At 41.0% G+C, this 24948-nt stretch overlaps 1 protein-coding gene across 2 annotated transcripts in view; it reads right to left on the bottom strand.

The window, feature by feature from the left end:
• PTPRN2 (protein tyrosine phosphatase receptor type N2) overlaps positions 1-24948 on the bottom strand; it is a 1065122-nt gene that overhangs the window by 115429 nt on the left and 924745 nt on the right. For both annotated transcript variants that reach the window (XM_030550108.1, XM_030550107.1), the window contains one exon: positions 20435-20650. In XM_030550108.1, the coding sequence (XP_030405968.1) occupies positions 20435-20650 (216 nt within the window). The remainder of the gene's footprint in view (positions 1-20434; positions 20651-24948) is intronic.

The raw sequence follows: 24948 nt of genomic DNA on the forward strand, positions 1-24948 counted from the left end.
AGGGTCACACAAGCTATCAGACCTTAAAAATATCACTAGTTAAGAATGAGTTTTGCTAACCTTTGAGTTACCTTGGGACAAAATAATTTTAAATCCTCCTTTAAAAAACAAAAAACAAAAACAAAAAACCCACACACTCCATATTTGGGAGAAATTCAAAAATGTTTGTGTGATGGCTTTTTAATAAAAAAGTAACAGCTGTTCGGATGTCTAAATATTAGACTTATTCCTGGTAGGGATGAATTATTGGACGAAATGCAGGTGAAGTGGTTAAAAGTAAAAAAAAAAATGTAATTTTTCATGATTAAGAGGTAAGTGGCCCTGTACCATATTTGGCTCTCCCCATAATGTGGAATCGTCCAGGAAACTGCCTAGCCCTGGAATAAGTTCAAGCAGTCTCGGAGCTGCTATAATTTGTGCTCTGCTGCTCATAGCCTTACAGAGAATTGCAGCTGCCAAGGATAGTCAGACTACAGTGGATCCCCTGTCATGACTCCTATACTTAGTCGTCCAAGGGAGTAGCATAGCCAGCTATGAAGACTCTATGCCATACATGGAAACCACAGCACTAGGGGTATCTGGGTGAGCACATGTGATGCCTTTATGACACTTCAGTGGTGAAAATGGGCCATAGAGGGGCTACAGGATAAGGAAGAATCCTGTATAAGTTACCAATGTTCCTGTTTTTGAAGATGTAACCTCCTGCTCCAGCGGCAGCTCTAGGACGGATTGTGCTTCCTGCATTCTTGAGAATGGCTATGCTGTCTTCTCCCTGCCCCTGTGTGGGATTCTTTGTACCTCTGGTAATAGCAGCAGGAACTGATCACAAGAACTGTGATATTGGCCAGTCCTTGCAAAGGGCATGGAGGGGAGGCACTGTTTGTCCTCACTCCTCCCCCAGACAAGGCCAGGGCACCAGTTTAGTCACAATGTTAGGAAGGCTTAAGGGAGTGGTCTGGGCTGTACACCACAGCCAAATATTTTATTTTTTATTTATATATATATATTATATAAAAATAAATGACAAATCGGGACCTCCACGGTAGGCATTACAAATATTTATTCAACCTGACTGAGTTGTTAATATCACTGAAATTCCATCACTGGGTCTTGACAAGGTTGACATCACTTTGTTTAAGCCCCTAGTCAAGCCCTAAACATTTAATACCATAGTTAAGAGGACCATCAGCCATCTACACATTTCTCTGCACTCTCGAGTGTTTACATTTTTAAATTCTGGAAGCAACAAACATCATGCCCACCAGATGAGGTTCAGAACCCAACTCTGAACCCAGACGTGAGGGTTCCAAACTGAACTACGAACTCAGTGAACGTTGGTATCAGCACGGACCCATTTAATAATCATGTGCAAAGAGAGAATTCAATTTATGCATCACGCTTTTGTATTTAACATAGCCTTGGCCACTATTACTATCCTACTGTGAATGTAATGTACTGTCTTTGTATACTGCTTGTCATTCTTCATTTAAAAGCATCATTTACGCCTCAAAAAGCAATCATGCTACATACAGTGATATATGAAGGAATGATCCTCCTGACCCTTTTGGGCTATGATCTAATGGATGGGTCGGACACAAACATTTATTTAAAATGTAATTTGAAGTTTATGACATTATTTCCCATTACATAGGAATTGCTATCACATGGAGGCAGTGCTTCTGTTTTTTTATTTCCCAACATTTATTATCAAATTTATGTGGAAGTGACATGTAGTATATAATAGAAAACTAATATCACAGTATGACAAAAACTGCAATAACCAAGATAAATACTCTGAAAATAATGTCCAGTTAAATGAGTTTAAAGTACAGTGTTATAATCATCTGTAGGGAGCTTTTTCATTTGAGAAAGAAAATTGATAACCCTAAACACATCATAAACAATAATTTCAGAGAAACCTTGGAACTCTTCCAATAAGATTTTGAAGTGGTCCTAATTTTTTATCATCCCACAGGGAGATGGAGGGGTGAAAAGGAACATTAAAAAAAAAACCAACACAACATTATAAAAAAAAGTGGTGTTAAAGTAGATAAATCAAATCTTTAATTGGGATTAACACACTGTAGATTAGTGGGTACATACAATTTAGCCAATTTTAAAAGAAGAGCCTTAATTCACCCAGTGTTCCTCATTACAGGCACAACAGTTTGCCTTCTCAACCCAGGAGCAGGAAGTCAATCTTAGCGCAGAACTTTGTAGACCATTATACAGGGAACTTATGCAGTGAGAGGCCACAGTAATGAAATCTTACTACAGCATTTTTTGAATTTTGATTGAAACCCTCTTCAAGCAGCCAGATAGCAGCTGCATTAGTGAAAGCCTCTCTTTAATCAAAAAGACAGAATGGACACATGGTTTATACATTCCTGGCTAGGACTCCTAACTACCACAACTGATTTTCATGCATAGTCTCAACTCCCTGCATTCCCACCAGACGCCAGGAGGCATCATGCCCACTCAGAAATGAATCTCACTCTTTCAATGAGGTGTCAAGCCAGGGCTGCTTTAGAAATGCAGCCAACATAATACAGCAAGTGCCATCTCTTCTTCAGGATGTCCCTGTTCCATGACAGTATTGCGCATTTGCTGCCACATGCTTTTACAGTGGATGACAGCCGTCAAGTATCAGAAAAGTGCAGGAGAGGAAACTAGAATTCAGAAGAACTTATATCTACCAACAAGACAGGCCAACAATGCACCAGGTTTGTATTTAGTAACATGGGTTACTAAAAGGTCTATCTTGAAAGATACCTTACAATGGAGCATACATGGGTTAAGTTCATAGCAGAGGATGACACTCAAACTAGCCTGAGGTAGGGCTTCAGTGCTAAATATCAACTTGTTTCCTCATATGTAGTGAATAATTAAGCTTTCCCTAAATCTGAACCTTGGGCTCCACCACAAAGGAGTCTAGGAAGAAATTCTCAGAGCATGCCGAGTATTTGCTCTAAAAAGTGTACTGTTAACCAGAGATAGCATACTGACATAACCAAGTACACAGCCTCCCTGCTCCACCCCACAAATCCTCTGATAAACATGGCAAAGTCCAGAAAGACCTTTTTATGTATGCTGATTCTGCTTATGCATAACTGTGCAATACATGACAGTATGTAGTACAGGCAAAAGTTAGAACACAGAACTAACTAACTAACAAAATAAAACCAGATGACTCCTTGCCATAATTAGTCAGAAAAAGGAATCTGATCAGCACAGTAAGGTGCTAATATCAGGAGATGAAGATGGTAGTTAAGGGATGCCTGATACACATCTCTTGCTTATGCTAATTTCTTTTAAAGATGAGCTGTTGAGTGTTGTCACCATCTATTCAAGGTGTCTTATATGCAGATAATCACAGTTTATTAAAATGTGTCCACACAGTCTGACTGTGCTCTGTCTGTGTGTCTTGAGGGGCTTTGTGGTCCTAGCCCAGTAACAGATTTTGGCTCCTGAATCATTTTCACCTAGTGAAAACCAGTAGACTGCCATAGGAATCAGAAGATGCCTTGCAATCCAAACTCCAGGTTACATGGACTTACGGTAAAAGATCCTAAACTCCAGATAGATAGTTACATAGACTAAAATACTGAAACGATCAAGAGACTCACTTTGTAGCGGTGACCCATCTTTCTCAAAAGTTGATATAACCGGTTATAAATGGAATTGCTTAGTCTAGAGTAAATACATGTAGTCTCACAGAATCTGATGTTTTGTTATTCTGAACTGTTAGAGTTGCCAGTGTTCTAATCGTAGAAAACTTAACACCCTGGCCCCGCCCCCTGCCGTTCCATGAGGATTCCCCGCTCACTCCATCTCCCTTCCCTCTCTCCCACCCCTCACTCACTCATTTTCACTGGGCAGGGACAGGGGGTGGGGTGCAGAAGGGGGCTCAGCAAGGGAGTTTGGGTACAGGAGGGGGTTCAGAGTTGGGACAACAGGTTGAGACATGGGAGGGGATTTGGGGTGCGTGCTCCAGGGAGTGCTGACATCAGGCAACTCCCAGGAAGTGGCCAGCATGTATCTCTCTAGCGCCTAAGCAGAGGGGCAGCTAGGAGTGCTCTGCACGCTGGCCCTGCCCACAGGTGCCGCCCCCACAGCTACCATTTGCCACAAGTTCCTGGCCAATGGGAGCTGGAGTTAGGCGGCACCTCTGGGAGCTGGGAAGCACTCAGAGTCTCCCTGGTTGCCCCTCTACCTAGGAGCTGGGGGGCATGCCGGTCACTTCCCAGGAGCCGCATGGAGACTGCCTGCCCTGCTGCGGACAGCTGGACTTTTAACAGCCCAGTCAGCTGTGCTAACCAGGGCGGCCAGGGTCCCTTTTTGACTAGGTGTTCCGATCGAAAACCTGGCAATCCTAGTTGTTATTCTTCCCAGCATGTTTACCTCAAATCTATTGAATAGGAACCTAGAACTAAAGGAATTCATAATTTTCCAGTTTATGTAAAACAAAACAAAACCCTGCCCTCAACACTATATACTAGTACAAAAGTCAAATTTCTTCATTATGCATCTGAAGTTACATAACCTAGACAAGTCAGCAACAATCCAATACAAAGGCCTGTCATTCTCAAATTTTGTTAATCTCTTGTTAACCAAAACCAAACCAAATCCCTTTCGGCTTCTTCATACACATTTGAAAATTGTGAACACCAGAGATGGAGTCATAATTATCTATGGAATAGAATTAGGAGAAATGCAAAGATACCAAAGGAAAATTCAAATATATTAACAGTGGTGGACACTTACATAGCATGCCCTTAAAACCTAAACCAGACAAGCATCATAGAACATACTGTAAAGCAACAAACTCACTTAAACCAGAAAAACAAAATGACCTAATATTTCTTTTCATTTATGATAGAATTAATGTTTGTAGAGTGAAATGAACTTTGTGAAATATTAAATTTTAAAAAAAGATTCTGTGCTACAACTGCTAACAAAACATACTGTGGATACTAAGAACATATGCAAGTTTTATATAGCATGACCTTTAAAATTACTCAGGAAAATTCCCCTCCAGTATGCTTTCCTTCTCACTCACTTAAGCCTTTTTTCTTATTTTTCTTTTAAAAATTATGAAACTACCCTTTACAATTAAAGCTGAACTGAGTTTTGCACATACAGCATGGATTCAACCATTTTGTTGCACATGTACTGACACCACAATGAAAACAAAAACTGAAAAAGTTTACTATATGTAGAAAAATCAGATTTATCTAAACCAGGACTACAAACACTATGATGCACTAATTATAATTGTATGGTGTCACTACTGAGCAGAAAGAAAGTTGTTCGGCTGCCTTCACTGTGCATTTCTAAGCTATGGAAATGCACAGTGAAGGCAGCTTAATGTGTTTGGATTTCTTTTAAATTTCACCTTAACTGATCTTCCTGGGTTTGTAATCCTTGTTTGGGAGATAATTACAACCTCTCCAATTGTTTTACTCTTACATTACTGAAACACTCTAAATTTTAACAATTTTTTTGTCTGGGAATAATAATAATTCATATGTTGGGAATAATTATGTATATAATTTTGTTTGCAATTACGAAATGGTAACTATTGGAATCAGAGTACATTCCAACAACGAACCATCTGATAAATATTGAAATAATGCTTAAATGAGATGTATAGAAACAAAATGCTACCTTTGGACTAGATGCAGGCTTATAAATATGCATTCTGTTGCTCTTTTAACCCCATCCAGACTTGTATGTAATAGAACCCAGATGAAAAAAAGAGGAATAGAATTTTAGATTTATTCATTTAGCTGTGGATGCAGAATTGTTCTCTACATTTTAATTGTCTACCCAGGTTCTGATACTGCATCCATCACTACCGTCTCCAAGACCATTATATAATCTCATGTACTTTGTTGAGATTTAGTTTTTTAAAATGACTTTGATGATGGAGCTGTTCTCATTTCTCCTGGGATACTATTCCAGAGTCATTATCTTCCAGACAGAAATCATGCAAGGCTTTGATAATCATGTTTGTGTTTTCCTAATAAGACCCCAATTTTTTTAATCGTGCCCCGTGAAATGAAAAACTTCAATTAGTTTAGCACTCCAAGTGATTCTTGGTCATGACTCGTACAATTATGAGCCCATACCATCACACACACAAGAAAGCAGAAGTAGCTGCAGACGAGGGGAAAGGAAGGGAAAAGTTAATGTTCCTTAAACTGGAGAGGAATTTTTTTATTTTGGTTTGTTTCCTTCACTCCTCGGTTTCAAACATTTGAATAACAGAGTGATGAACTATCCTTCTACCATAAGAAAGCCACATACTACAAGGCTATGAATACATCTATAAAAGCTCAGTGGACTTGAGCATTTCCATTTTTCTATTATTCTAACACTACAATTACACCATATTTAATATACAATATTCCCATACACTAACCTCAGTTCCCTAACTGGCCCCTCAGAGCAGATGTTGACCAGCCTAAAGCTTGTGTTGGTTTTCTGTGGTAGAGATCTTCCCTTTATAGCAACTCCTGGGCAGATGCAACCAGGTGAGGGCCTAATAGTGATAGGTTCCAATGAATCTGTACTGCCATGGACATACTGTGGTGTGGTTTCTCTCGACACCCAGAGGCACATGTCTCCTTACAGAGGATATGGGCCTCCATATCAGTGAGGTTTGGGGGCAACAGTCAGTCTGTTCTGCCACTTTCTCCTAATGGAACAACATGGGAGATAACTCTGAGAGGAATCTCAAGCAGATTTCTTCCTCCTTGGCCTCCCTGATGTGTCCTTTCCTAGGAAAGGAGGTGACTGAGGGTTATTAGGCCAAGAAGTATGAAAAATCATCTTCTGAAACCGGTGCCTTTGGCTATCAAGATTGCAAATGTAAATGCTTCAGAGAAAGAAGAAATATTAAGAAAGTTCTAAAACTTTCTCAAAAGGAACCTCAAATAACTTTTCCAGCCTCACCTGTAAACTGGGGCGGAAGGATGCACTTGTGGTTAAAACGCTGGATTAGCATACAATAGAGAAGATTTGGATTCCGTTCCTGGATCTCCTACAGACTTCATATATGATATAATGGCCAGATTCTCAGAGTGCTGAGCTCCCCCTGAGACCAATGAGAGCTGCTAAGTCTGAGCACTCTTGAAAATCTACTCGATTCACCAACTCTTTACTTCCTTTTCCCACATCCTTTATCTCTCATCTATTTACACTGCATGCTCTTTGGGGCAGGGACTGTCTATTATTACGTGTTTGCGCAGCACCTAGCAAAATGGGATCATTACAATACAGTTGGGGTTATTGTAATACAAATAAATAATAATGGCATTATTCATGTGATAACACCCGGCAGAATCATGTGATAAATGCATTTATCATGCACCTTTGACTTCATCTCCCCACTAAGCCAATTTTTTCCTAAGACACATCGATCAGCTTTCAGCAGCTCCTGTTATTTAATGAGGTGGGGAGCCAGGAAAAAAAAAAGTTTCCTCTTCCTCTCCCCAAATGTAGAGCTGTTGGGTACCCAAACTGTGCAAAATTTAGTCCTGAAACAGCTACAGTTTCTCAACAGATAAAAATGTTCAGACTATATAGTCAGTTGTCTTGTGGCCCCTCAGGGGTAGAAATTGGGTTTGATCCCATTAGAAGGAAAGATTTCCAGCTTCCCAATCAGCCTCAGCATTTACTTCTAGCTCTGGAAGGACCGGACATGATAGTTTCCCGAGACATGAAAATGTAACTGTTTCAAAATCTATTGTAGCCCATTTTAGAGGATTCTGTGGCTCTGCCTGAAACCTGGGTAGCTGGACTTACAATAACGGAGGCAAAATATAGTCCCAATAGTTGTTTTTTTCCTGTCAAATATGTGGTATACACAGAGTAGGCTCTTATTTGGGATGACCAACATAATTCACTTCTGTCTAGTTAGGTTTTTATAAGGGTACCCATCATTATGGTCTCTTAATTGCTGTCCATGGAAAGTAAACACAAAATCACTCTCCACTTCTATTCCCGATAGCAGGAACAAACTTAAAATTCAGATTTTGTGCAAAATACAAATTAGATAAAATATGAAGGTGAGGTTTGAGAGGGATAGCATGAGGGAGTTAGGTCAACAAGAGGGCTTTGCCTCTTGTAAAGTAGTCTGACTATCCCAAACTCTTACCCACAAAAATCTGTGAAGTTCTCTGGAATGACAGCAAATGTGCGTATATATGTTAAAGAGTATGAATGATCTCAGAACAGGCATTCTTCCCTTGGTTGTATAGCCAACAAAAGCTAAGAGTAAAAAGAATTAATAAAGACACTAAGTAATATTACAGATTTCCCTTAAACATTACAGGAGACACTGAAAATTAGAACGGACTTTGTATCAAAACATTAATAGCAACGCTTACAAGAACTTGAAAATTTAACATTTGGGGGGGAAAACAAAAATATAGAACCACTGGACCAATCTTTTAACTGGTCTTTTTTAATTGCTATGGCACTGCCAGTGATGGAGATCACTGCAGAAGCCCTGACTTGCCTTGCTGCTGCCATATGTAATAAATATCTCATTGCAACAGGCACAAGGAAAAAAGGAAATATCTAATGCCATAATTGAAGTTCCTTGGCATTTTTTTTTTTAAAAAGATAACAAGTCTCAATGTAATTATGAACACAGGTATTGACATACCGATTCAGAACTGGGATCAGTCTAATCCAGTATCTTGTCTCCAACAGTAGCTAATACTAGATGTTCCAGGAGAAAGTGCAAGAAACCTTGTAATAGGCAGATGCAGGAGAATCTGCTCTCCAGAAAAGTCTCATCCTAAATTAGATATTGTCTTAAACCCTGAAGTGTGAAGTTTTATGTCCCTTCCAAAAATTTTTTTTTATTAGAATTATCTATTTTAACCAAGATATTTGTCCTGTTCCTCTTTGAATCTTACTAAATCCTTGGTCTTGATGACATCCTGTGGCAATGAGCTCCATAGTCTAATTATGCATTATTTCAAAAAAATTTCCTCTATCTTGTAATTTCATTGGAAGTCCCCGCATTCTTGTGTTAGCAGAACGGGGAAAACAGACATTTTTGCTTTCTCTTGTGTGAGACATTCATTATTTTGTATACTTATTGTTAATTGGTGATAAAATAAGTACTTGGAAGTACCAGAAGAATGGCCTCCCACAAGGATCAGTGTTGTCTCCAATGTTATTGAACTTCTATTAGAAAGAGCTGCCATACACTGGGTCTTGCAAGGTTGTTTCTGCAGATGACATATGCCTCGGCATTCAGTCACACTCCTTTGAATACTTGAGAGCATTCTGAATGCAGATATGGTGGCTACAGACAAATTATTGTAATCGGTGGTGCATGATACCAATTGTAAATAAGATTATACCAAGCGATTTCCACTTACATCATGCACAAGCAGGCAGAGTGCTGAACATAATTCTAAATGGTCATCAAATAAAGCACGATTCACACCCAGTCTATCTAGGAATCACATTGGACAGAACTCTCACATATCATGACCATCTTACAAAGACAGTGACTGATGTCAAAGTGCAAAATAACCCCCTCGGAAAACTGGCCAGAACAACATGGGGTGCCAACACCTAAACATTAGGCACTTCAGCCTTGACACTCTGTTATTCAATAGCAGAGTATTGCACTCCAGTATGGGCTCGCTTGTCTCACGCAAAGATAGACGTACAACTTAACTCCACCACACATTTTTTCAGGCACACTTAAATCTTCTCCTCTATGATGGTGACTGGTTCTCTGCAGTGGTGCTTCACCCTGTGTTTGTAGAGAGGAAAGCATAGCAAAGCTTATGATGAAATTGCATGTGTCACATCTACTATTAAAGACTTATTTAATCCACTACATAATCATCTACTCTCACATCACCAGTTGTGAATAAGTTTACCAGGTGAGGGATTTACAGTAGAGGCTACTTGGAGATCTTCATGGTCCACAGAGAAAGTGACATATAATTATCTTGTCTCAGACTCCACTCAACATCAACCTGGGATTGATTTACTAAGACAACAATGGAGCCTTCTGAATCAGTTCCGTACCAGATACAGAATTTGTGCTACAGCGGAATTTCGGTGGCATTTTAGAGACAGTCCTCTAGGTCAATGTAGTAGCCACAAACCATGACACACCCTGCTGAGATGGCGAAGTGACTCAGCTTCCTGGAGGTCTTCATGCCTTGAACGTTGTTGATAAGAATGCTGTGGGGCTTGGCTTGACCAGTTAGCATGATGATAAATTGCTTATTTTATAGAAAGGAGACAAATAAGAACGGAAACAATCTCTTTTCATGTGAGTTTTCTATGCCTCTAATCATTTTTGTCTTCCTTCTTTGAGCCTCTCCAATTCTGCAATATCCCTTCTGAGAATGAATAACCAGTATTGTTCACAGTATCCAGAGGAGGTTGAATCATTGATTTATATTTAACTAACTTCTAGGGCTCTCAAATAAAAGAATACAATCAACAATCCTTAGAATGCCCCTCAGTTGATCCAGACTATCAAGACAAAGTCAAACTAAGAACAGCCTGCTAGGCAATTCTACTGTATATTTTAATTTCACAGTCAAGCGATTTCTAGTGAGGTTAAGAAGAAACCCCTGTCACCAAATCACAACCCTTAATTCAACCCAAACACTTTCCTTCCACAGAGAACCATGGAGGGAATCTACCACCAGCTGTTGGAAAAGAGATGATGTCAAGAGACTTTTCTCCATACTACCTACCAAACAGCAGAAGAACATTTCCTTTTCTCACTATCGTCTTCCCCCAATCCATCAATTCCTGGCTACTGGGAGAGATCAATATTTCTGTCCTCCTCCAGGCAAATATTCTGCCTGATACACTTAGGAGCCAGACTTGGGCGTGCAGACCCATGGTACTATGGCTGGGGAGGAGCACCTGTGTGCTACCATACTAGTCCACTTCAGCCTCTTCCACTGTTGCTGGCAGAAATCAGTTGGAATGGAGAGCTTTGGAGCTAGAAAGTCTTGGGTCTCAATTCACGGAGTGGCGAGGAGAATGGTTTACCCCAACCAAGTTAAACATTTAAACTAGAGAATGAAGGAAGGTCTGGATTGTGATGATGATCTGTTCCCTCTTGGGAGGGAATAAGTAAGCCACTTACGAGACCTATATACTGGCAGAACAATGCTGCCCAGGTAAAGCAAGAGCAGCGTAAACACATGAAAAAGCTGTACAGCAGCCTGTAACTAGGTTAGCTAGACTAAAAACAAAGCGTTTGCACGGAACAGGAATAGAATTATCTGCCTGAAATATTAAAAACAATATTTCCTTGATCAAAATTGCTATTCAGAATGCAAACAGCAATAAAAAAAAAATCTAGGAACTGTAGAGCAAAGACTACAGTAGGAAAAATCCAATTCATTTACCCATTTGCTTATATCATCTGCATCAAACTAGATTTCCTCCAGCTCAAAAAACGATTGGTCTTCTCCTAAAATAAATGATTTGTTCTTTGAAAGACTACAATTCTAGACATGTGCTTTCAAAGTTTCCCTTCCTCGGTCTTCATGTAGTCATTTTATACAAACTGAAGAGATGACAATTTGATCTGTATGCTGAAAGGTACCATCCCCTAACCACCTGAATATGAAATGCAACATGAAAGACGTAAGATTATTTGTTATGATGGAACACATCAGTGTCATTACAGCCAAAAATATTTAGTGGTGAAGTAAAAATCTGAAACAACATCTGTTTCAGTTTTTTATTATATCTTCTTGTTTTGTAGAATGTCTGAAAGAGGAGCCTCTGTTTTTGTTTTTTCAACTACCAGGAGGTTATTGCATTTATATTTAAATGCACAAAAGAAAAATGCTATCTTGGATAGCAGGTACTTTCACTCTCTTTTGCAGGCATATTTGAAAGGATCTGAACAGTTATATCTCATGAAGTGATAACTCAAGCTGCAGTTCATCCTGCCCAAACATTTTTCCTGAGGTTTATCTTGATATATAATTTAAAAAACTAAAGAGCAAAAAAAAACCCTTTTTTTGATTTTGCTTTGCAGAGTCTGCATAGTTCTTACAGGAGTGATATGTGATCATATGCAGAGGTGGTGAGTGGAGGATCCAAGAATCCTTCACACCACATAAGGTCCAAGCAGAGGTGGGCCATATCTGGACTAGGAAACATGTTATCTGGTTGTGTTCGTCTTAGGTTCCTCACTAGGGCTGACCACAACCAGATAACATGTATTTAAATATGACTTAGTCTTTCTAGTCTATGTGCAAAGCTCCGCTGAAAATCATGTTAGGTTGTCTCTCAAACATTAGCTAACACATTTAACTATCTTCCTAGCCTAGACATGACTTGTCAGTCAATTCACTCAGAGAAGTTCAGGTTCTGCTTCATCCACAGTCCCATGGTACCTCAAAGGGAGTGAAGAGACAAAGCTGGGCCCCTAACCCTTCATCCCAAACACTGACTCATAGAATGGAACTGACAAGAAGAGCAGCAGTGGGAGTGCTGCTCCTGGAGATCAGGGAGACATATTGCACTTGGGCTCCTCCCAGAGGGTGCAGTTCTACACCAACCCCCAACAGAAATGGTCTACAGAAGTCTCATATGTTTAACTAATCAGCCCCTACTCTGTTCCAGGGATTGTGATTCAGCTGCACATAGTTATTCTGAATCCAGGGTAAGACTTCTCCCACATTAAAATAAAAATGAATAGCTTTATCTAGTCTAAATGAACTGGGAAAAATAAATGAACTGAACATGTACAGCTGATTTAGCTGCTGGATGCTCAAAAGAACACAGAGTCCATGGACATGTCACAGTATAGTACAATGGTGATGGGCACTATGGAAAACCAAGAGAGAGAAAGAGAGAGAGAGAGAGAGAACGCGCGCAAACAGGTACAGAGGAAAAAATCAGTCCCATTCTTTCTAACTTCCACTGCTGTAAATCACAAATAACTCCGATGAAGTCAATCAAGGAGAAATCAGATCCCCCACCCTGCATTTATTTTTAAGGAAGGTAAAGATGCACCCCACGGGACTGCAGATCAAATACTTCCCAATTCATTAGGCAAGGTTGTGGTTCTGTCTGCCTTCTCTACATGGTACAAGCATTGTGCCATAATTGATTTACTACAGGGAGACAATCCATTGCACTTGCCTGAGAATAGTCTGAAACAGCTCAAGCTAAACTGGCAGTTAGCCAGTGGTGTCAGCACGATGAAACTGGGGCAGTTCTGGAAGGCAGAAGCTTGGTGAGCCAGAGCAGGGGTCAAGACCTTGTCAGTCAGGTAGTAGCTGCCACATCAGGCAGAAAAGCCAGAGTAACTGCTGCTGCAAGCTCAGAGAGATGCCCCATCATTGTCAGGGAAGTATAATTGTTGGGAGCTCTTGTCGTGTTGGTAAAGAAAAGGGATCTGAGTGTTTTTAGTGCCAGTTGCTTGTTATTCCTGCTGCCACTCTCGCCACCAAGAAGAGTAAAATCTAGGAAAAGAGTATATCTGAATAAGAGAAGTTTATTTCAAGACCAGAAATCCAAAGAAAAAGGCAGGAAAGATAGTTATGGTTACCTTCGGAGTCCAGAGGCACTGACTGTCCAGCAGAGTTTTCTAAGCAAAGGCTTTAGGGTACATTTGGGAAAGCCAGAAACACTACCTCATAATTAAAAGGAAATCACTAGTTTAAAACTACCACTCTCACTGGTTTTTCTTAGCATTCTCTTATACCATAAATGAACAAATGAATTACAGCAACCTAGCTTTTTATTTGTTCTGTGAGGAGCTATACCCAGCTATGCTACCTATAGATAGTAAAATAATAAAGATGATTGAGTTATATAGAACAAATTCAAATAATAAATGTAATGGGAGAAAAACCCTTCCCCTGCTCTCTGATGCCAACTACCCACACTAGTCAGCTTCTTTTTGTAGGCCCTCAAAGAACATCTCTCCAAATCACCCACCTCCTACTCCAACAAAAGTGTTCTAGCATGGACTGCAGTGCCCACACTGCAACAACCACGAACTTGTCTTGGAGGGTGAAGCCTGCCTAGAGTCAGCGTGAGTCATTCCTCTCCTCCTAACATTTAAGCAGTTCTCAAAAGTTTATTTTTCAATGTTCATATTTAAAAATAATAAAGCTTCAGTGGACAGCTGAATGCTACAGGAAGGGTGGAAACCCATGCTGATAATATGCAGATTCCACTCTCCAAAGCTGTTCCATAGGGGTTACAATATAGCCAGGACTGTACATGCTAGAACATTTAGCCAAAGCAGCGAAGGAAGTAATGAGAGGGGACTGCTTCTCAGAGATTTAGACAAAGACTAAAAAAAGTATTTGTTGAAATGAGCTCTAAATCCATTTATTTGGCCTTTCAGAAGCTAACACTTACATTGGGCATTTTTTATTAAATATTTTCTGCAGTTCACTTAAATATTAGGAGTACAATAGAAGTGTGACAAATTTCTAATGCTTTTTAAATTCATAGTATTATGTAGTTACATTATTATTTGCTGGGTCCTACTACTGTAACAGGCAGTTGAAGCTGAAGAAAGTCACATATTCCACTGCACTACAGCAGTTGTGGATCATCTTGTAAAGTTAATCAGATAAAACCTGATTAAGAGCTAAGCCCACCTTTGTACATCACTTGTTTTGCCTCACCCTCCTTTAGCCATATATTGTCTAACTGACCTTAATGAAATATTTCTTCTACACACCCACTGTAAATAATTTTTTAAATTTCAAGCATTTACCCTGATATTACCACTTTTAATCACCTTGCATAATTCCGCTGTTACTATGCACCATTTTTGTATTCAATATACATGGTTGCATATAAAAACTGCCTCATACTGTGGAACAAGATTTCATGTTACAATGAACATATATAAAGCAAAATTTATATAGGGTTATTTATTTGCTTATTTTAAAAGACAAGTCTAGTTAATTAAAATACACAAAATTGTTCATACTGCAACTTTACATAACACACCATAAGAGCTCCAAAATGAACAAGTTTGGTCTAATATATATTTCTCAATGTACTTTTATTTGATAGGCTATAAGGGTCTGTCCTGTCACTTTATACTGCCATGTGAGTTTCTATCTTTTATAAGAACACAGAAAAATTATGTTCCAGTGTTAAAGTTCTATATATTCCTAGAAACAAAATGAAGAAATGAGCCTCAGGGCTAAATTTTCATCCGTCCAGTACCCTTGCTTGATTTACTCCTTACTGAAATATTTTCCATAAGTATATTTATGCACCTCATACTTAATGCTACCTTTTATGTCTAGGTATGACACGTGAGTGATTTTGTACATCATGCGTGCTATAATACTTAAGGTATTCTTAAATTTCCAACTTCATTACTTAGTCACAAAAAATTATTCTGTTTTTTGTTCATTAAAAACATAGCTTATTAGATTCCACTGTTCTAGAGTGTTGGTATGTCAACACCATAATAAGACAGATATGTTATTTGTGAAAATTGTAATATATTAAATATTAGTGTGCAGGTCAGATACAGAGTCTGAAATATGTAGCTACATCATATACAACATAGTATACATATATCTGAAGATACAAGACTGGAAAGATGGTCAAATAGACAACATGACTCCAGTGGAGTCCTTCAGCCAGATCCTGTCCAAAAACAATTTGTTTTTGACAGAATCAATTTGCAAATTATTTGTTAACAGGCAACTGACATGCATTTTTTTAAAGCTATAATCAAAGCATAAATGAGAGTAGCATCAGGCCTTTCAAACCACTGGGAATTTTACCATTGGCTTTGATAAGGGCAGGATCAAGCCATTATTAAGACTAAATTTTACAACAAAATATTTCAATAGCATTTTCTCTCATTTATCTGTCAAGACAAGCTATCTGAATTCTGCAAAATCAAACGACATCACAGCCCACTTGAACTGATAGTATTCAGTGTTTTTAATGTAAACAACTCTTACAAGATCATTTGAATCTTGAATGCAGATCTCAGGAAGTACAAGGATGATTTTATTGTCTTAATGTATCACTTTCTAGTACATATCTCAACTCAAGTTCCTTTATTTCACTCTATGAGGAAGTAAATATGTTCTTCTGTGCTGCAGTGAAACAAAAACTAAATACCTCTAAAAATGGTATCAGCATAATAAGAATAGAGCTTACTGAGGTCAGCATCATATATTTGAACTTGCGTGTTTAGCCTCAACCATAGCGATGTTGCATGGACCACTATAGTGATGCAAAAAAAAATAAAATATTCATGTTCACTAGCAAAGTTCTCCAATTCATAACATAAAACAAGCAAATGACTTAACATCTCTTTGCACAACCCAGCATTCCCTACATAGTAGCAGTCATCAGCATACACTGTCATTAGATTAATAAATTGCTCACTAATGGGAGCAGTGACAACTAAGATGTGCACTTTGCAGCACTGTTTGCAGGCTGCCCCCAATGCCTGTTTTTCTCTGGGTTGCATCCCAAAGGCTTCAAAACGCACAAGAAAAATCTGCTCAGTGTTGTGAACTAAATCAAAAGGAGTATTTGCTGAAGATTCCCAAGGAGCTTCTGCCCTAATGTCATGGAAGGAAGAGTGAGCTTACCCAATACAACATTTGCTTTCCAAAGAAGATCAAAGCAACAGGAACAACAAATGCAAACATGAGAGAGAAGGGGAAATAAGGACGTCTCTTTAATGATCTCTGAACTCCTACGCTAATTTAACCAGCCGCTATGCATATATTTGGACGAGAATATGAAAAGTAGAAAAGGTACACAAAAATAGATGGTCTGTGTCTATGCATAAATTGTGTTTCATGTACATATATCATTTGACAAGATATACTACTACAATTAAATCTGAAAAACTGCTTGACCACAGCCTTCCAAAACCAGGCTGTACCTTTTCTTTGCAAATGGATAAATTAAATCTGAATAGCACAATTATCCTTCCAAGTGTTAAAACAAAAAAAAGTAATGTTCAAAGTATTATAATAGGGACTGGCAGAACAGCTAGTTAAAGGTGAGCTGTTTTCATTATATAACCTTCTAAAAAAAAAATCAAGAATCATAACTCAGACATTTCAAGTTTGTTTTGTGCTACTAACTGATTGACCTTCCAAGAACCTATTTTACCTCTAAATTTTAAATGGTTTCAAACTTTTTATTTAAAGGTAGTTCACACACACACTACATATATAAGAATTATTCCTGCTAGGAAAAATAACTGATTCTTCATAGCAAAGCTACGTTTCATAACATTCATTCCGCCTCAGCGCCCTACGCTGCAGGCTACGTGCACAGCATGGCTATTACACAGACTTTGTGTAGTAAGATTTGCATTGTAACTGTCACAGATCTGATACAATATCAACAGACTGGATTGAATGCCAGCTCCCACTACTAGTGTCTTAGAAGGACAACAGTGTATGTTTTTTCATCGACAACACAGTTTGTCTATTTTCTCCTCATCTGGTATCATAGCATACCGACTACAAGAAGATCCCAAGTGTTGTAAGAACCCTTCTATGTCCACACGTAAAATAAAGAATAAGAAGGGAGGAAAAATCTTGAATGAATTAGGTTAAATCTATAATGTTTTTGTTAAGAATAGAAAAAGTAGGACAGTCGTGTTTATATGAAAATAGGACCCAACTAAAATTTTGATGAGTATTTGCATTAGAGTTCTTCCTACTTAAGACTTGACCACTGTTTTTACCAATCTATTTTCTCTCTGCACTTAATTGCCCAAAAGTTCAATCTGATGCCATTTAAGCTGCAGACAATAGTACATTATCAATCTGTAAATGCCTTAAACTTCAGCAGACATGTATTCTGAGTCTGCATAGCCCAACATTAGTTTATGTCATATTTATTGACACATGAGTAATTAAGTGGATAACTAGGCAACACTTTTAAATTGATAACATAAGAATAGTTCATATCTTGTGTCCAATTTTCAAACCAACTTTCTGGGGCTCTTTTTCTCCCCAAATATTAGTATGGCCAGCAGAGTGGCCTTTAGGAGTGCCAGTCAAGTTCAGGCAAAAAGGTAACTTAAGGCTTTTCCTGATATTTGTTTTGATGATGCAATGCAAAATTTCCATCCCTCAAATATTAGATATGTCTTAGACTTAGAAAGATTCAATGCAAAATTATATTTACTCTTAAAAGGACAGGGGCTCAATCTTGCTCCCATTTAAATCACTGGGATTCTGTCACAATTTCATTGGAAGGAGGATTAGGTGCTATAAATACACCTTGCTAAATCACTGCTGGTTGAAAGCAGCACTAGAATCACCAAAACTGCCTGAATATTTCATTTGGCTCCAGTTCTGGCGGCTGTTCCTGCTGCCATTGAAGTCAGCAGCAAAACCCCCGTTGATTTCATTGAGAGAAAGATCAGGGTTTTAGGAATCTCTGCATCTAGAGCCAAATCCTGTCCCCCACCATGACAATAGTTCCACCAGAAACCAATGGGACTACTTAGGAAAATGAGGTTAGCAGGATTTAGTCAACGGCAAAGGATATCAATTTGATCTCAATACTGAAAAACTGAACATATTGTTAGCATTTTCATATTTGTTTCACAAAGCAGATCCTTAGATCTTATTTGTAGCAAGTTTTTTTTTTTAATATAAAAATCTGGCAAGAAGAAATGAAGCGCACATTTCATTTAGTGTCTGGATTACAGATTCTTATTAAACAAACCAGAGCTCATTATAAAATCAATATCAACTTAACCACCATGCCCCCAAGAGAAATGGCAAAAAAGGTCACTCCAAGAAATTCAAACAATTTTCCTGCTGGAAGGGCACGATTTTAATTACAGATACTATTAATTAGAACTGTCACTGGGAAGACTGTCCTGTTAATTATCACAAATTCAGTTTCAAGTCAGATTTTATAACCTGGAGGGCTTTTAGAAATACTAAGAATTATTTTATTCATGTTTAAGTGAAGAAAAAAAGAAAATAGAAAAAAAAACATTTTGAAGTCAATAGCAGGTTCCCTATTTTAAAACCTCTGCTCCTCCAAAACAAACCTCACATCTTACACTCATAGACTCTAGGACTGGAAGGGACCTCAAGAGGTCATCGAGTCCAGTCCCCTGCCCTCATGGGACACTGACAAAGTCTTCTTGACTACAGGCAACAAAACTACTTTAGCAATTTGTCCATACTTTGTCTTGGAGGACATGGCTTCGCTTCACTGATAAGCGCTAGCTTGCAGGCTCGCTCTCTCCTCCCTTGATAAACCCGGACTTTGTACTAAAGTTTAAAGGTTTTTCTTTCAGAATTAGATTTCTTCCCCTTCCTTAGAACTAAAGGTGAAGCCATTCCATTGAAATGCTAATAGCTATGTATGTGTTTGAATTCACTAGCTCTTTATTGAAAAATTCTCTGGACTGCTTCCCACCTCTCTACACAGGAGAAAATCATCTTTAACACGATTACTGAAAGACTTCAGAACTTCTGAGTGAATTTATCCCTTTTAAAGATGTTTAGTCTCAAACTTAAGGAATTGCAATTTACCAGAATATAGAAAGAGCACTGCTTAATCTTCAGTAGAAGAGGGAAGTAAAAATAAATGCAAGTAGCTTTAATTCAAAAGCACCAAGTAGAATATATTTCCCTTTTTTCAATAATATCTATATAAAATAGCATTCCAAATGTTTTGGGGCACCAGACATGTAGTTGCAGGCAGTAACACCTACATTTTCAGACAGGTAACTAACCAGGAAATAAACAGTGATTATCCTAAAAAAACCTCAAAACTAAGCAGTTGTCTCTTAGCCAAATGCTTTAGAACCTGCAGGCTCAATATTCCCATTCACTTCTGATTTATTTCAGAAGATTCGCCTGAAATATCACTGTGTTACTTGGCACACATCTGCTTCTATTATGCTCATAGAAACAGTCCTCGGTTTACCTCCCCATCTATCAGCATTATATTTCACTTTTTTTGAATAACGGCAGAAGGTGGCAACAGATCGGGTCAAAGGCTCCTTTCATATCAGACCCTGAAGAAGTCGATGATTCAAAGACACAGACATCTTCTGATAACTAACAGTGTAAGCCATTCCTCAGACCCGGTGAAGAGTTTGGCTCTGGACCGGGGGGGGAGGGTGTTGTTTTTTCGGAGAGTTCCAATGGCGACTATTTTATGTTTCTAATTAGATGCACGTGTCCAGCAACTGCAAGAATTGGCTAAATTAATAGCCCGCAGTGAAAAGCGGTTACAGTGTGTCTGCGGGGATATTACTACGGATGCTCCAGGCCAGCATTGTAAAAAAACAAAACCACCTCCTCAGCTATGAATAACTGATCTCTCCCTCTTGGGGCTGATAAATAATCTGTGTAAGTGTTGGGGGAAGGGGGAATAAAAAGCAAGGGCTGGAGGCACAGCCCGGCCTTACCTGGTAAGCAGCAGTGGCATCTGAGCTGGTGTCAGTGCCCAAGGTGGACAGCTTCTCTTTCAGCCTGTGATGAGACTGATGGCGGAGGCAGTAGAGGACCCCAGAAGCAACGAGGACCCCAATAATGCAGGCAATGGAGAGAAGGGTGAGGATGATGAATTTGGTGGAGTCTTCGTCTTCTGCGGTGCGGTGAGGGAGAAGCTTCAGCTTGCTTTTCTGTTGGAGAGAAAGAAGCAACGACTCAGCATTTGCTCTAGAAACTTCAGAGACACAGAACTTGCCACTGGAGGGAGGGAAAAAAACACTTTTAGCTCTGCAGGTTTACAGTGATGTCAGGAAAAACACCACATGGGCACAGATGCAAAGTTTCAATCAAGCACCAACCATGCCAGGATGGAGGGAACTGGGCTCAGCAGAAACCAATGTGACCCACAAAGATGGAAGCGTTATTTGTGGCGTGTTAATGTTAAGACCAAAAATAAAAAGGAGAGTACATCCCTGTCTCCCGTACCTTGTCTCATAACTCTGTAAACATCTGCATAGCTAATAGACTGAGAAAACGTCTTGTGATCCTACCACAGGGTAGTCAGAAAAAATATTCCCAACAATAATCACTTCACGTCTGCAACAGTTGTCTGAATCGTAGACAGCTTTCTTTCTGTTTTTGTTTGTTTGTAGTTAACCTAGGAGAAGAAATCCCTCCGATTGAATGACCAGCCATCCTGAAAACTGTTCAGCTTGCTTTTAAAATAATAGTGGTCACAACCAGTCCCTCAAATCACCCACAGATATTTCAATTTTTATTTGCTGTTACTGTATATGGGGTAGGGTCATTATAAAGATCCATTTTTCCCCCTCTAGAGTGAAAAACAAAAACTAAAAAACAAGAAGTAGGTGCCTTAACTATGTCTTCTGTAGAAGATAAAAAAGTAACAATTCCAAAGTCCTCCAAATTTTTTTTTTTTTTGGGGGGGAAGCAATAGGAGAGAATCCTTCTGGTGCATTTCACTTGTCTCCATGTGCTAAAAAGTTGTACAATAATTTCCCCTCATTAGCTTCATTATAAGCTATATTAGCAACAATTAAAAACGCAACATGAAAATGAAAAGACCAGGCACGCAAATTGCAGCAAGACTCATTTGGCCAGCATTCCCCTTTTCACAATTACCAGGGAAATGAATTGAAAAGCACGCCCCTGCCTCAGTCCTGGTTGCTACAAGATGAGAACAATTAGCAAACTCCTTTCCACCACCTAATTTCGCGTGGTAACAAAATGGATTTTTCCCCATGAATGCCTAGCCGGCCTATTCATTATCTCTCCTCTATTAGTAATTTTCTGCTCCGTATTCAGATAGCCAGCTCTTAATTTCCTCCTGTCTTGCAGTGTACACAGTGGCTCTTATGTCAAGCCCGGTCCATTTTTATCTTGTAATCATAAAGGCCACCAAAGCAATTATCGCTGGTCTTGACTGTAAAAGCTTGTCATTAATTAGCCTCCTTGCCTTCACAGTGCCGCGGATTAGCTGGAGCTGGGGCTGAGTTAATGGAAATGCAGGTTCAATAAGACTTCCAGATTTTCTTGCCTGGCTGCGCTGAGCAGAGGAGGATTGTTAGGTCCGTAAACCCCGGGAGGAGGAGTGAGGGGGGTGGGGGCAGGAGCGGGGATGAGCACACAACGGGGTTGCAGTGCGTGTGCGGCTGCAAATCCCCCTCCCGCCAGCAGCGCTTTCACTGCGCGGCGGGTGCCGGCTTTCGCTCCCTCCGCTCCCGCCAGGCCGCAGCTGCTTCCTCCCCGGGAGAAGTCACTCCCGCGCTGGCCCCGCTGCCTGCCCCTCCTCCAGCCCGCACCGCACCGCACCGCCCAGCAGCGGCTCGGCACCGGCCTGCAGCGAGCCCAGAGCACTAGCGGCTGGACAGGGCAGGGCCGGGCTCGGTGCTGGGGGCCACAGCCGCGCGCTCCTCCTCCTTCTCCAGCGCCTGATCCGCCGAGCGCGACACCTGCTAGTGCTTCTCCACAGCCCCCGGCGCGGGGTCCCGCCCCTCCCCTGAGCCGCAGCCTGCCCGGCTCCCCGCGCGGCCTGGCTGCGCCAGCCGGAACCTCCCGCCCCAGCTGCCTCCCACCCGCCGCGCCCGGGCCACCTCTCCCTGCCCCGGCGGGGGACCCGCCTCCCCCCGGCTTCTCAAAGGGGGCTGGCGGAGAGGAACGAGCCCCGACAGGCGAGGGCAGCTCCAGGCCGAGGGAACCGATGCCCGCTCCGGGCCCTGGGAATTAAAGGCTTTTCCGCCCTGCCCTTAGCATGTCAGCGAGCGGGGGAGAGGTCGGGCTCTGCAGCCAACGGGCACGTTCCCGGGCACGCCAGCCCGCCGCTGCTGCGCTACGGGACAGCGATCTGCCGCGCCACGCGCTTTCACCTCCCATCACAGAGCGAGGTGTTTCTCCAGGCGGCCCGGTCCGGCCACCAGCAACGGAGTGCAAGAGCCCTGCCTCCCTGGCAGTGCACACCGCCAACCCCGGGCCAGCCGCGCGTTCTCCAGCAAGGGGCCAACTCCTGACTCTTCCCCCAAGAGAAACTCTGGCCAGCAAATGCCACGGTCTTAACCTGCGGCGTGAGGAGCGTGCCCCGCACAGCACAGCATCCAGGGACACGCAACGGCCAGGTCCCTTCTCTGCCCACGGCAGAATCGATCCCTACAGCTTGTTTTCCAACGCCCTGTCCAATTAGTTTTAAAAGTCTCCGCTGTGTGCAGACGCACAGAGCAGCCTGACTACGTAGCCACTTAAAGGGACACCACCAACAAATCTAATCGGTTAAAAAGAAAGTTAAAAGCCGTTTCAGACACTGCCCTGAATCCCCGTCAGTTTCTGTGGTTTCATAATCACATTTTTTTAACGATCTTATCTCCTCTGTTGCTGTGTCAAAGACCCCCCACCTAAACAACAGGGGAAATGACTATACGGGAGAAAGATGAAAATAACCAGGCAAGGTGCTGTCAAATGGCTTAAGTAAACAAACTCAAAAGATGGACAGAAATATCTGTCCCTTTTCTGCTTTTCTACATGAAGGTGAAAAACAACGAACACCTTTAAAAAACAGTCGTTTTTGTTTGTAATTGTTAATTTTGTATATTGGAGTAACACATTTCTAGCCCGCTCTGTGGGTTTGCGGATTTCGTTTTCAAATGCTCTGCTAATTTCCATTAAAATAAGCCAGGGCTTGAAATCAAACGGCAGAGTACACTATACCTGCGCCAAGGCATATCTTTCAAATATGCACAGAGATTTCTCTCCTAGAAGCATGAACAAGGCACAAGGGCTATGTACGCTTCTAAAGAATCACATTGGTGAATAGCATTTCAAAGCGGATAATGTAAACCTCCTCGGTATCAGTTGGGACGGGTCCAATTACACGGCACTGGCCCATCTGAAATATTCTGCAATTAAAGGGGTCAAATAAAAATCACAGGAACCTCGAGGCTTTAAGAAACCTGGCCACACTGATCCTTTCCACCAGGGAGTCTTGCTTAAAAATGCAGGCGTCGCTGTTGTCCATTTACTTGGATTTGGGGGTGGGATGGAAGCTTCCATTACTCTGTCATAATTTCTATCTACTTTAATTCCTTAAGCGTCACCTCTCGGGCGGCTCCTTAAAGGAGAAAGTCATTGAGCCAAATCTTGGTCGCCTTTCCCACACGAGCAATGCCTTGATTTCGGGGGGGCTAGTCTCCTAGGGCAGAGCGAGATTTGGTCCAGAGCTGCTTCTCCCCAGTCACCTGAATGCCAACATTTCTCCTTTCGGCATGTTGCAGTTCCGGCTGGCAATGCTTTAACCCCGAGAGACCTGGGCTCTGCTGCGGTCGCTGTTCTCCCCATAAACTAACGCGAATAAGAGCTACAACACGGGAGAGCAGAGATGCAGACACCGCTTTCGCTGCAATGTTCCCATCCAAACACCCGACAGTCACCAGGCTCTAAATGCCCGATCTCGCTCACCCTGAAGTCACTTGCTTCTCCCCTATTGGGAGCATGAGCGGCTCCTGGATTATCCGAAAAATTAAGTTTACAGCATTGAAAGTGGGAGAGCCCAGACCCCTCGGTCCGGAGCGCGGTGTAGCACGGGAGAGGGGAGGGAGAGCCACTGTCTGGCTGTTGGAGAGGCAAGTGCTGTTAGACACCATGCTTTAGCCATCCTTCACAATAAGGAGTGAGCGTCACTACAACGCAGACTGTTGGAGACGACATACGGCCTAGCAGAATTAGAAGATTTACCAACTTTGAAGTGTAAAAGGCGCTAAAGTGAAATCGCACATACAAGGAAAGGAAAGGAAAGAATGACCTGGGTCGGGCCATCCGTTTACAAACTAAACTAAGCTCCCCCTGGCCGTTATAGAAAACCCAGGGAGCTTTGTTTCCAAACTGATGGCAGGACAAGGCCCAATATTAGCAAGTTCTTAAGAACACTTAACTAATTGTCAGCTGATAGGTTTGCTTTTCTAGCAGCCTGGCTCTGCAAATG

Source organism: Gopherus evgoodei, chromosome 2, assembly GCF_007399415.2.
Source record: "Gopherus evgoodei ecotype Sinaloan lineage chromosome 2, rGopEvg1_v1.p, whole genome shotgun sequence".
NCBI lineage: Eukaryota > Metazoa > Chordata > Testudines > Testudinidae > Gopherus > Gopherus evgoodei.